This window comes from Acipenser ruthenus, chromosome 7 (genome assembly GCF_902713425.1).
Source record: "Acipenser ruthenus chromosome 7, fAciRut3.2 maternal haplotype, whole genome shotgun sequence".
In the NCBI taxonomy this organism is placed as follows: domain Eukaryota; kingdom Metazoa; phylum Chordata; class Actinopteri; order Acipenseriformes; family Acipenseridae; genus Acipenser; species Acipenser ruthenus.
The window spans coordinates 48,393,677-48,407,511 of NC_081195.1; the positions used below are offsets into that span (position 1 = coordinate 48,393,677).

At 36.7% G+C, this 13,835-nt stretch overlaps 1 protein-coding gene across 3 annotated transcripts in view; it reads left to right on the forward strand.

Annotated features, from left to right (window-relative positions):
* Positions 1-296: 296 nt before the first annotated feature.
* The window catches only part of celsr1a (cadherin EGF LAG seven-pass G-type receptor 1a), a 97,671-nt gene continuing 84,132 nt past the window's right edge, over positions 297-13,835 (forward strand). For 2 of the 3 annotated variants that reach the window (XM_059027179.1, XM_059027180.1), the window contains exon 1: positions 297-4,131. In XM_059027179.1, coding sequence (XP_058883162.1) covers positions 597-4,131 — 3,535 coding nt within the window. In that variant the 5' untranslated portion in view covers positions 297-596. The remainder of the gene's footprint in view (positions 4,132-13,835) is intronic. The other variant, XM_034026564.3, reaches the window with a different exon arrangement.

Consider the following 13,835-nt stretch of genomic DNA (forward strand, 5'->3'; position numbering starts at 1 on the left):
TATATATATATATATATCCAGTTTAATCGTTTAAATCTGTTGTCTACATCCCACAATACCGATATATGTTTATGTGAGTACTGTATGTTCAAAAGCAAGTTAAATGCAATGCACAATTAAAAATAAAAGTCCGCTCAAAATCTTTAACATAAACTTTCTACAATGTGCTGGTGAAGTAGCAAAGGCGTTCAAAAACAGCCTTGAATACAAGAGCAGAGTTTGTATGCCTTTGAAAAAAACACATTAGACATTGTGCTAGCCCAGCGCATTTCTTAATCAATTGAAGAGATTTCTGAATATCCATGAAAAAGTACTCTTGTGAAAGTTCCCTACAGGGAAGATAAGAGAGTAGGTTTATGCTAATCAGTTTCGGAGGAGGAGAGGAGTTGCTGCGGAGCCATTTTGTAATCATTATAAACTTAACGTGGAAATAATGAGTTTCAGCTCTCTGGATAGAAGATGTTAAGTTTTGTTGTTGAGCATTTCAAAACATCCTATGGAAGATAAACGAAAAATTATGGTTTGGCAGTGGGGGAGTTAATGGATTTTCCAGGTTCTCTAGTTAAGTTGTGTGGATCTTGAGAGAATTTTGAGCCATGGAACTGCAAGCGCACTGGATGTTAATCAGCTTTCTATTACAATTGCCTAAGATGGGATGTTTCGACCTGTACCTTTCGGATACTTTACATGCCGGGGTTGTGTTGGCAAATGTATCACTTGGACCAGGTTGGATTTATAACATCGATAGGACTTTGACACCCAAATACCTGAGGAATTTTTTGGAAATAGACGCTCAAGAAGGAGTGTTAAAACTTTCACGGCGATTAGACTGTGCGCGCTTGGTAAGGAATCCAGCACCGCTTTACTTTAAGATCAGTTCTACAAGATCTGAAAACTTTATTTTAATGCATTTTAATGCCTTTGTCCACGGACAAGACTGTTTTATTAAATACAAGAGAAAGAGTTCAAAAGGTACGCCAGATATATACATCAATTATCTTTCAAAACTGGAAGCAACTTCTTGCTTGTCCACAGGTAACTTGCTGATGAATGTAAAAGAATATTTACCAGTTTTTACACGACATTTAGAGTTCTCAAACTCCACATGCACTGAAACAAACTTTAAAATCGTTGTTAAAAATGGGAGTTTAATACTGAAGGAGAATCGTTGCTTGCATTCGGGGGAAAGGAGTGAGGTGGATTTACTGTGTACCCTAACAAACTTGTTAAATGACCAGATCTCTGTCCGTGTGAAATTACAGTTTATGACAACAGACTCCGAGGGTTGGTTAAATGATTATTCACGGGAAAAAATCGATCCATGGAATACGCGAAAAAAAAGAAGCGTGAACAACCACAGTCCCCAGTTTAAGTCAAACAGCTATCAGGTGTCTATTCCTGAGAATGAACCAGCTGGGACCCCAGTAATAACTCTGAATGCCATTGATCCAGATGACGGGGAGGCTGGTAGGCTTCAGTATTCCATGGAGGCATTATTTTTTTCTACATCGATTGATTACTTTCGGATAGACCCTAAAACAGGGAGCATCACTACCACCCAGCCTTTAGACAGGGAGAACAAGGACACCCATGTATTCAAGCTGACTGCTTCTGACAATGGCACACCTCCGAGAGTAGGAACATCCTATCTCACAGTCACCGTCAGCGACAACAACGACCATAGTCCCATTTTTGAGCTATCTGAATACAAAGTGATCTTAAGAGAAAACATGGAAGTAGGCTTTGAGGTGACGACGATCAGGGCCACAGATGGAGATGCGGCCTCCAATGCTAACATGATTTACAAGATTGTAAATGGGGATGGGGTAAATTCAGCTTTTGAAATAGATCCAACAACCGGACTTGTAAAAATAAGAGTGCGTCCAGATAGAGAAACTATAGCAGAGTACAACTTAATAGTGGAAGCCAATGATCAAGGCAAGGACCCTGCCCCTAGAAGTGCCACAGCAACTCTGCACATCACAATAGAAGATGAAAATGATAACTACCCGCAGTTCAGTGAAAAAAGGTATGTGGTCCAGATACCTGAAAATGTCAAGGAAAACACCAGAATCCTGCAAGTGGAAGCTACTGACAAAGACCAAGGCAATAATGCTTTAGTTCATTACAGTATTATAAGTGGCAACATCAGAGGTCAGTTCTATATTCATTCTCTTACTGGCATCATTGATGTGATCAACCCACTGGATTATGAGAATATCCGAGAGTATCATTTGAGAATCAAAGCCCAGGATGGTGGCAGGCCTCCTTTGATAAATAGTACTGGACTGGTAGTTGTGCAAGTGGTGGACATTAATGATAATGCTCCTATGTTTGTCAGCACCCCTTTCCAGTCCACTGTCTTAGAAAATGTCCCAATTGGATATTCTGTGATACACATACAGGCTATTGATGCAGACGCTGGGGAGAATTCCCGCTTAGAATACAGATTGATAGATACCCCACCCAATTTCCCTTTCACAATCAACAACAGTACTGGCTGGATTACAGTCTCTGTAGAACTAGACAGGGAAACAGTTGATTTTTACAACTTTGGGATTGAAGCACGGGATCACGGGACACCTGTCATGTCAACTTCTGCCAGTGTTAGCATCACAGTGCGTGATGTGAATGACAATACCCCCACCTTCACTGAAAAAGTGTATAGCCTTCGGATAAATGAAGATGCAGTAGTGGGATCTAGTGTGCTCACTGTTATAGCGATTGACAGAGATGTTAACAGTGTGGTAACATACCAGATTTCAAGCGGCAACACAAGGAACAGATTCGCAATTACCAGTCAGAGTGGTGGAGGCCTTATAACATTAGCATTGCCCTTGGATTATAAACAAGAGAGGCAGTATGTCCTCACAATCACAGCCTCTGACGGTACTCGCTCTGACACAGCCCAGGTCTTTATGAATGTCACTGATGCAAATACACACAGGCCAGTTTTCCAAAACTTCAATAATCCAGTTAGTATATATGAGGACAAACCCGTTGGCACAACTGTGGTGGTAATCAGTGCGGTGGATGAAGATACAGGAGAAAATGCCAGGATCACTTATATCATGGAAGATAACATTCCTCAGTTTAAAATTGACCCTGATTCGGGGGCAATTACCACTCAAATGGAACTTGACTACGAGGACCTGGCTTCCTATACGTTGGCGATTATAGCCCGGGATAATGGAATTCCTCAGAAGTCGGATACAACATATGTGGAAATTATTGTCCTGGATGCCAATGACAATGCTCCTCAATTCTTAAGAGACATGTACCAAGGCAATGTGTTAGAAGATTCACCTGTGTACACCAGTGTGCTGCAGATTTCAGCTTCTGACAGGGACTCGTGGGTTAATGGAAGAGTAAGTTACACTTTCCAAGGCGGGGATGATGGGGAAGGGGACTTTATCATTGAGCAGTCTTCAGGCATCATCAGAACTGCAAGAAGGTTGGACAGAGAGAATGTGCCAGTTTATAACTTGAAGGCTTATGCTGTGGACAAGGGGGTTCCACCTTTGAAAGCACCAGTGGAGATCCAGATAACTGTGCTGGATATAAATGACAACCCCCCAGTGTTTGAAAAGGATGAATTTGACATCTATGTTGAAGAAAACAGCTCAGTAGGCTCAATAGTGGCCAGGATCAAAGCTACCGACCCAGATGAAGGAACCAATGCTCAGATCATGTACCAGATAGTGGAAGGAAATATTCCTGAGGTTTTTCAGCTCGACATTTTCAACGGAGACCTTACTGCCTTAACTGATCTAGATTACGAATCTAAAACTGAATATATCATTGTGGTTCAGGCCACTTCTGCACCGTTGGTCAGTCGAGCCACTGTTCACATCCGACTCGTGGATATTAATGACAATGACCCAGTGCTGCAGGACTTTGAGATCATTTTTAACAATTACATAACCAACAAATCCAACAGCTTCCCGTCTGGGGTAATAGGGAACGTTCCTGCTTATGACCCGGATGTATCAGATAAGCTTCAGTATACCTTTTTGGAGGGTAATGAGTTAAATCTGTTGATTTTGAACCAAGACACAGGAGAGCTAAAGCTAAGTGGACTCTTAGATAACAATCGGCCTTTGGAAGCCAGCATGAAAGTGTCGGTCACAGGTAAGGAATGTCTGCTACTACTAATACCATATAAATATAGACCAGTAAGGAACTTTATGTTAGGTGAAAATAAAGTGTATTTGCACTTAATGAAGCATGGTGCAAGCAGGGAAACTTCAACCAGTTGTAGTGGTGTGCTGAAGTAAGCTATAATGTTTTCTTAATTTCTTTTACCTTTCATAGTTGGTGTGAGATTTTATATTTTAAATCGGTACTGTAATACAGGCTGCTCTTCAATTTTTTTGCCTTTGGGTTGCAAACTCAATTGTGCAATATTTGTGTGTATTCTACCACAAATAGTAACTTCCTAATGACACTGAAAGTGACACCAATAAGAAACATTATTATTATTATTATTATTATTATTAATATTATTATTATTATTATTATTATTATTAGGCTTCCAAGCCAAAGGCTGGGGAAGCCTATTGTTATTGCTGTGTTTATTATTATTATTATTATTATTATTATTATTATTATTATTATTATTATTATTATTATTATTTTTAAATAACTCCTGAGTTGAAGCTTGTAATATGTTTCAAAAGTGTAACTGCTTAAAGCACAGGGTACATATGCTCCTGTTTTTAATCCTGAAGTGGATGCAGCTGTTTCAGATACAAACCAGCCCATCCCAACTTTCTTTTGAAGTAATTTATGATAGTTTATGTAAGTGAGAGATTCTAAATTAAAAGGTGGAATTTGAGCAGTACTGCATACACACCCACAGAATGATATCATCTTGTAACTTAATTATATTATATGCTAATATTTCTAGACAGGTTCAATTGAGTGAACATTTACATTTTTTATTATGATTTATTTTATAATTCCCACAAAAGTAGAATTTGAATCAATAGATTACTAAATAAATAGTTTAGAAGTATTGCCAATTCTTTGCTGCTTTTCTTTTTTTGTAATAATAAACATAATGTGTGTATATATATATATATATATATATATATATATATATATATATACACACACACACATATATATATATTTGAAATGTATTTTGTTTACGACTGTAAGTCGCCCTGGATAAGGGTGTCTGCTAAGAAATAATAATAATAATAATAATAATAATAATAATAATAATAATAATAATAATAATAATAATAACATTGATGGTCAGATTCATCATTCACTTGTGGCTGGCTTGCCAAAATTTTTTTTACCTTCATGATAAAATGCTACATTTATGGATTAAATTGCTTTAAACCTGGAAAAAGAAAAAAAAAAAAGGAATGAGAGATCTAAAAAGAACAATGGCTTTCAGGAAGGACACACAATATTTGCACTGTTTAAAACTAACAATGAAACATCTTGCATTCCCTTGCTTGTCATTTTGTTCTCAGAAAACAGAGATTGTCTTAAAATTAAAGCTTCTTAAACAAGTGTTCATTAAAAGGACTAAATTAAAACAAAAGCTTTACACGTATTCAGGTATTTGGCATTTATAAAAGACAGACGGCATGTATGAGAAAAACCTTCACAGGAGAAAATAAAGTAAATCCTATATACATTGTTTTGTAGTTATTAATTTGGACACAGTATGATTACAGCCCCTGGCTGGTTATACCAGAATATCATAGTGGTATTTGATTGGTGTACTTTTTCAATACGTATCTTTATGGCATTTTTGTTATTGTTCCGTTGTAGCACCTCTGGTGTCTTGATGTGATTCCTTCTTTTGATTCCATGTTATTTGTTGAGTTTTAGTTTCATGTAATCAAAGCACATAGCAACACCCAATGTAAGAACTGTAAGGTAGACATTACAGGTGTCATTTTGAATGTCATTTATTTGCCAGCTTCAACATTTTATTTATTGGTAGTTGTTGGTCTTGTGTGACAGACTTTTGTCATTATGTGCCGTTGTTAAGAGTAAAAACAACATGGCTCAGTCTTCATTTTGTCATATTGAGATCACTGTTCTCACATAATATCCTTTAACTGCTGCTATTGCAGTCTGCCCTGTCTTGCTGGTGCTTTGTAATTCTTAATAATGTTTAATTTGCATAGCTAACAGTGGCTCTGTTTGGCATTTGTAGTTTACACAAATTAGCTTAATTGTTGGTCGCAATTTTGTCTTGAACCCAAGTATTTGGTTCTGCATGTAGTTCTGGCCATCTGCAACTTCAATTTACACATTAAAAGTCAATGATTGGCCATGAAGGGGTTTATTACAGGTATTATTAAATTGCCCGAAGGGATTATCTCATTACAATGGTTTCCCTGCTGTGTGCAGGAAGCTAACCCCATACTGGTATAAAAAGCTGCCATTCAGACACACCCCAGAAGTCAAACGTTAGGTGAGATGAGGAGGTGGTTAAATGACCTTTTACCCTCAGTAATTGTGAAGCAAACAAGCAGAAATGTATTCTGAAATAAAGTACTAATATCTGTAAAACTGTAATAAGATGTTTGGAACTTTTTGGAAACACGTGAACATATGTATTCATACTGTAAAGCACAGTATGTCCATTGGAAGGATATTCATAGCCACCAATGCGGCTAGGGCTGCAGGTTTCAAGTGACAGGTTTGATACATTATGTATCGGTATTTTAAAATCGCACCTGACCTTTTGACTTTAGAGAGAAGAAAGTTTGCCTTTATTAGGTTATATTTTAGTTAGCAACAATTTTGTGTATGTAATGAAAAGGGATAAAGATACAACTAAACTTTTTACTGTCAAGCTTACTTCACATTTTTTCTGAAATGTTTTTAATGTTGAACATGTCAAGAAACAAGATATAACAAGATACAAACTACTGGATTAAATGTCTGGGTACAAACTACACTTTAGTCAATTTTTTTTTGTAAGTGGGTAAGTGGGATTTATCTATAGTCATGTCAGTAAGCAAACAGTTTTGACAGGCATGCTTGCCAAGTCTCCAGGGTCTCACCTTTTCTTCTGAAAGAGGAAAACAAAAACGCCACTTTCCCACACATAGCAGGGTCATGGATCAATTGGTTTGGATAACCTCTGCACAGTACCAGCGTAGTTAACATTGACACAGAAAAAAAAGAAACCTGATAAAACATCTTACGCAATAAAAAAACGATCAATTAAATAAAATATTTTGAACACTTTGTGGAAATGTTCATAGAAAACCAGCTAGTAATGTAAAGCATTATTTTAAGTATTAAGTTGCTTATTACATATAAATTAAAATAAGTATACCTAATCCCTTTCTATCTAAAATCACAGTACTTGGAGTTACATGCTAGAAGTTCCCATTAGCAGGTGTGGACCCTAATTAGACTGTGACTAAAGATGTTTTACAGTTTAGTTCTTGGTTTAAAATGCTTTATAACTTTAGAGATTATTTACAGTACAAACACTAACAGCGGGCAAAAAATTGTGAATAGACCTGTTTGACAAAATGTGATCGTCCATTTTACTTGTAGCTTCAGTTTATTCAATCTTCATTTAAGTAGCATTCATTGCTGGCTTTAATCTTTTTGGCGCAAAAATGCTTATAAGTACATTAAACATCGGTACGTTTAGTAATAAAGAAAATGGTATGCCGAATTCATATTAAGTCACAATGTCAGTACTTTAAGAAAAATACTTATATATATATATACATATATATATATATATATATATATATATATATATATATATATATATATATATATATATATATTCAGTGAACTACATTCTTCCTTAGGAAATGAATATTGTATGTAACTATAACAAAAAAAAAAAAACTGTCCTCAATTTAGGTGATGAAATTAATAGCGTACTGTAAACATTTTTTTAGCAATTTAAAATAAACATTCTCAGTGAATAGGCAGAAACATGTCACACAATTCTTATGTTACAGTATGCATGAAAAAAAAAGTTGTGGGGCACATTCCAATAAACAGTTCAAGATTCAAATAGTTTAATATTGACATTTATAGAATGCACTAAGATGAATATTAAGATGGAAACTTGTAACACTAAAAATAAGACTTACAACCCTTATAAAAATGTACCATAGCAAAAGAATAGCAAAGTGTACCAAAGCATAGTGAAACCATGGTAAAGCATAGGTAAGCATAGTAATGAATAATGTGGGATGGCGAAGCATATTATTAAACAAGGCAAACCAGGTAAACTCTGGTAAATGCAGAGTATAACCATGGAACAAGCATGGTAAAACTACATACACACCGTGCAAAAATATTGTGGCAAATTCTTATAAGGGAACAGAGTATTTGCATTATTAGGTTTATTAGTTTATTTTGGTGTCCTTCAATGCTGTTTATTGCGCAAGCCTCCACAAAGTCAATTAAAAGTAGTTAACTCTCATTTGTGTTGTGTTTGTTTTTTGCAAACATTAATCTTGTAGTAATTGATGACAAGAAAATAACTACTCCAATCTGTCTATGGATAATGAGATAACACAGCCCTATAACAAGTACAAGTAATGCACAAAGATGCAAGGACTGCCACTCTGAAGTGGGAAACAAAATGACCACCATTAATGCTCACATTAGGAACGTTTTACTTTACTGGACATGGTTTCACAATGAGAGGCACTGTTGTGACTGGGATTGGTGATTTATTTAGTAGCATGTCTGTTGTCATCTTGGGTTTCTTCCTATCATGTGGATCAAATTAAACCAAAGGAATGAGTCTAACATACTTGAACTCCTGATAAATGCTTGGTGTTGTTCAAAACCTAGACCGATTTTATATATGTAATTCGATTTGTGAAATTAGTATGACGTGGCTTTTAGCTGTATATAGTACTTTGTAATCAGTTTAGCTGGTGTGAGTTTATTAGTATTTCTTCTTTTTTTTGGTTTTTATAATTCTGCTAAAGTCGTCGTGAGCTTTAGACCTTCAGAGGCGGTGCATTTGGCAAGCATTTCTGTTGAAAAGCACTATAAACATATGTTGTGTTGATTGTAGTCCAGTGCTTGTGAAGTCATTCTAATATGCAATGTCATGTATACAGTGAATTTAGTTACTGGGACCCCCCTCTATTACACTAATGACTACCTCTTCAGGCTTCTATCCAGTGTCTGGATGGTAGGAGTTGAGCTGACTACCCTGCAATACTATCAATTCAGATTTTTACCTTCCACTTTCTTTTAAGCAATTCGATTAAACTATTAATCACATATTCTAAAATCCCATTGCATCTAGTCATATTCTCCTTCCAAAATATTCAATTAAATAAAAACTATAAAATACCAGGACAAAGACAAAAGCTGTATCAGAAAATGACTGGAAGTAGTCCTCTCTACATATTAATTATGTATAGTAGCCTGTGTTACCTGATCTCCTCTCACACTGCCAAAGTTCTATTGTTAACGCTACATCTATACAAATACACTTAACAGTTATACCTACTATCCTTTTTTTTATTATTTTTATTTTTTACTTATATTGGATAAAAAATACTGTTGTATTTTTGAGAGAACCTGTTTATAAATAAGTATTTAAATGGTTAAGTAAGAATGCACTTATTTTGATCTTTGTTTTGACAATATAATTCTGTTAATAATGATGCTGGTGACACGAATGGCTTATACCTGAAGCCTTAAATACAATATTCCTTGAGCTGCATAACAGTTATTTACTTGCTGGTAATCCCTTGTGCTCATGCTGTCGGGATAGAGGAATGCTTACAATTGCAGGTCTTGTCTGCAGGTATGCAGAAGGTCTTTCTAGCTGTCCCTCCCTCTGACCTCCAAGGGTTGCTGATACAGGTAATTCAGGTGAATACGTGCTATGTAAGGCAGGTTTGTTTAGTATTCCTTCAGCTGACAGCACCCATGTTGTCCTAGGAATACAGGTCAAACCATACTGGTATGATATTGACAGATAATCACAATATTTCACTACTGCCTTATTAAAGCAAAACCATGTACCACTTCCATTTGTCTCCATGCTACAGGCATTTCAACATCCCCTACAATCAGTTCATTTTTCAGGTGTGGTACAGCACAGTACACTTTTTAACCAATAGACTGGGGAGTGGCATCTATTTTTTTCAAAGATCGCTTCCTGCTTTGTTAATGCCCAGTAAATATTATCTTTAGTTTAAAGATATTCAGATACCCTGAAATGTGAGTATGCATTGCATGGTTCAAAAGGATGGGGCTTGCTTGATATTTTAGAATTTCATCTGGGGCTTAAACTTACTTCGGTATTTGTTCGGTTGCCGAGTTGCATACATTAGCCTGAAGTTTGAACCAAACAACCTGAAGGGTCAAGGCTACTTTATTATTTGGTGAATACGGCTGTTCTACAGAATGTTCTATTCAGCATAGATATCACAATTTGGGAAGATTCCATAGAAATCCCTTCAGATATTCCATTACACAGTAATTTGTAATGCCATTTTCTAGCTGTTGTGATGTGTTCGGCCTTCAACCAAGTTAAGGAGTGTCTAGCCAAAAGTGCTTTTGGTTGTTAAGCCCCTTTCTCTTTTTGTTGCTCACATGGTCCACCAGTGTTAGCATTTTTTTTTTTAATTCTTCATTTTTCTCCAAGGCTTTAAGGGCAAGGTGAGTGAGATGAGAGTTTTGCCTCAGGTCCAATTGATAGGTGTGTATTTTGAAGTGGGCTCTAATACCATCAGTTATCATTTATTTTTAGTACACTGTAAACTCATTTAGCATTAGTTAGAAACAATCATGTAAAATTCTTTATAAAGTAAAAAATATAATAAAATAAAAAAAACAACTACACATCAAAGTATATATTGAAATGTTTATATTTATGGTTGTAATTAAAGTTGCTAGTGAAGATATAACTTTATACTATATACAGTGCCTGTAGAAAGTCTACACCCCCTTGAACTTTTTTCACATTTTATTGTGTCAGTGCCTCAGAGTTTCATGCATTTAAATGAGGATTTTTTCCACTTATCTACATACCATACTCCACACTGTTAAGGGGAAAAAAGTTTTTATTGAGAAAAAAAATTATATATAAAAAATACAAAACTGAAAGATCATAATTGGATAATTCTCCACCCCCCTGAGTTAATACTTGGTGGAGGCACCTTTGGCAGCAATTACAGCTGTGAGTCTGTTGGGATAGGTCTGTACCAACTTTGCACACCTAGATTTGGCAATATTTGACCATTCTTCTTTACAAAACTGTTCAAGCTCTGTCAAGTTCCTTGGGGAGCTTTGACGGACAGCAATCTTCAAGTCATGCCACAAATTTTCGATTGGATTTAGGTCAGGGCTCTGACTGGGCCACCCAAGGACATTTACCTTTTTGTTCTTTAGCCACTCCAGTGTAGCTTTGGCTGTGTGCTTTGGGTCGTTGTCATGCTGAAAGGTGAACTTCCGTCCCAGTTTCAGCTTTCTTGCAGAGGGCAGCAGGTTTTCCTCAAGGACTTCTCTGTACTTTGCTCCATTCATTTTCCCTTCTATCCTGACAAGTGCCCCAGTCCCTGCCGATGAGAAACATCCCCATAACATGATGCTGCCATGATGCGCTGTGTTGGGTTTGCGCCAAACATAACACTTTGCATTTAGGCCAAAAAGTTCCATTTTAGTTTCGTCAGACCACAAAACTTTTTGCCACATGGCTACAGAATCTCCTGAGTGTTTTTTTTGCATACTTCAAACGGGATTCAAGGTGGGCTTTCTTGAGTAATGGCTTCCTTCTTGCCACCCTACCATACAGGCCAGATTTGTAGAGTGCTTGGGATATTGTTGTCACCTGCACACTTTGACCAGTCTTGGCCATAAAATCCTGTAGCTCTTGCAAAGTTGCCATTGGCCTCTTGGTAGCCTCTCTGATCAGTCTCCTTCTTGCTCGGTCATCCAGTTTGGAGGGACGGCCTGATCTAGGCAGGGTCTTGGTGGTGCCATACACCTTCCACTTCTTAATAATCGTCTTGACCATGCTCCAAGGGATATTCAAGGCCTTTGATATTTTTTTTATCTTGATCTGTGCCTTTCAACAAGTTTGTCCCACAGTTCTTTTGAAAGAGCCTTGGTGCTCATGGTTGAGTCTTTGCTTTGAAATGCACTACCCAGCAGAGGGAACCTACAGGAACTTTTGAATTTATCCTGAAATCATGTGGATCTCTACAATTTAACACCAGTGGAGGCCACTTAACTTGGTGTGTGATTTTGAAGGCAATTGGTTACACCTGAGCTAATTTAGGATTTCTGTTACGGGGTGGGGTGGGGGAGTTGGGGTGGGCGGTATACACTTATCCAACCAAGCTCTTTCAGTTTTTATTTTTAATTAATTTTCTACAGATTTCTAGAATATATTTTTCACTTGGAAGTTGTGGGGTAGGATGTGTAGATAAATGAAAAAAAAACTATTTTAATGCATTTTAATTCCAGGCTATAAGGCAACAAAAGGTGAAACTTTTGAAAGGGGGTGTACACTTTCTAAATGCACTGTACATATTGAACACATTTTCGGATAGTATAATGTTTTTAGAATAGTGTGTTTCTTAAAGGTTCATTTAACAACAAAAAAACAGGAACCTATTGTATTTTTTTTGTTATAGTAACTTTGCCCCAAATTGATATGGTTTAAAAAAAAAATAAAAATAATTAAAGAGACGAACGTCACCCACTGTACAGCGCAAAAGCGAGTTGTGCTTATAGTTGTGCACAATATTTTGGAATTTTAAAGAGCAATGTGACTGATATTAAAAAGTCTGCCTTAGAGATTTAAAAGTTTGCGCTCTTTGATAGTAGCGGTGGAATCTCGAGATCTATTGTTGCTCGAGAGTGCTTGAGTATTACAATTTCCAAGTACTCAAATCAAACACCACTCTCCTCTACATACTGTACTTGTGTACACAAACCTCCCAAACATTGCCACAAGTCCTATTTTAAATGCGAGAGGTCCCGGGTTCGCTCCCACCCTCCGCCTGTGTGTGGATTGCCTCACCCTGTGTGATGCACCTGCCTGTGTTAACCGAGATCGCTACAGTATTTTGGGAAAATTATGCTGCTCTCATGTAGGCTTCTTTTCTTAAATATAGGTACTACCTTACCAAACTAGGGCCTTGTCTGATATCCAATAGGGCATTTTTAGACTTGACAGTGGAGACAATGTTTTGTCTCTCAGGAGATGGACTGAGAAGGGTTATACGTTGATTTCAACACTTTCATTTAGTCAGGCTCCAAGAATGGTAAACCTGTCTGTTTATATGGCTGCAAATTCGGGTATGCTGTGAAGAAGTTTATATAGTGTGGTTCGGTAGGAATTTGAATTTTACAACACATATCGATACAGTATGCACTAAAAAAAAAAAAAAACTTGAATTAAAACTGGGTTATTTCTATAGACATAAACCCTGTTTTTCAGTACAAACAACTGATCTTGAGTAGAGTTCTGGCTCTGATTGACTGTGGTGACATTATTTATAGAGTATATACTACCACGGTCTTAAGAAAACTAGATGCTTTGTATCACTCAGTATTGAGGTTTATAACCAACCTGGGTTATTTTGTTCATCATTGTGATTAATATAGATTGAAACACTGGTACATCATTGTTTGTAAGGCTATTGTAATTACCTCTAGCAGTACTTGTAATCTTAGATCTCAGTCTGGTTGTTTTTCAGTTCCTAGGGTTTGTATGGAATTTGGAAAAAAGGCATTCGGTTTTCTAGCTCCATGGTGTTGCAATAAACTTCATGAAGAACTGAAACTTACTGGGGTTTTTTTGGGGCGGTGCTCCTAAATCGTTTCTTGTAATTTGATTA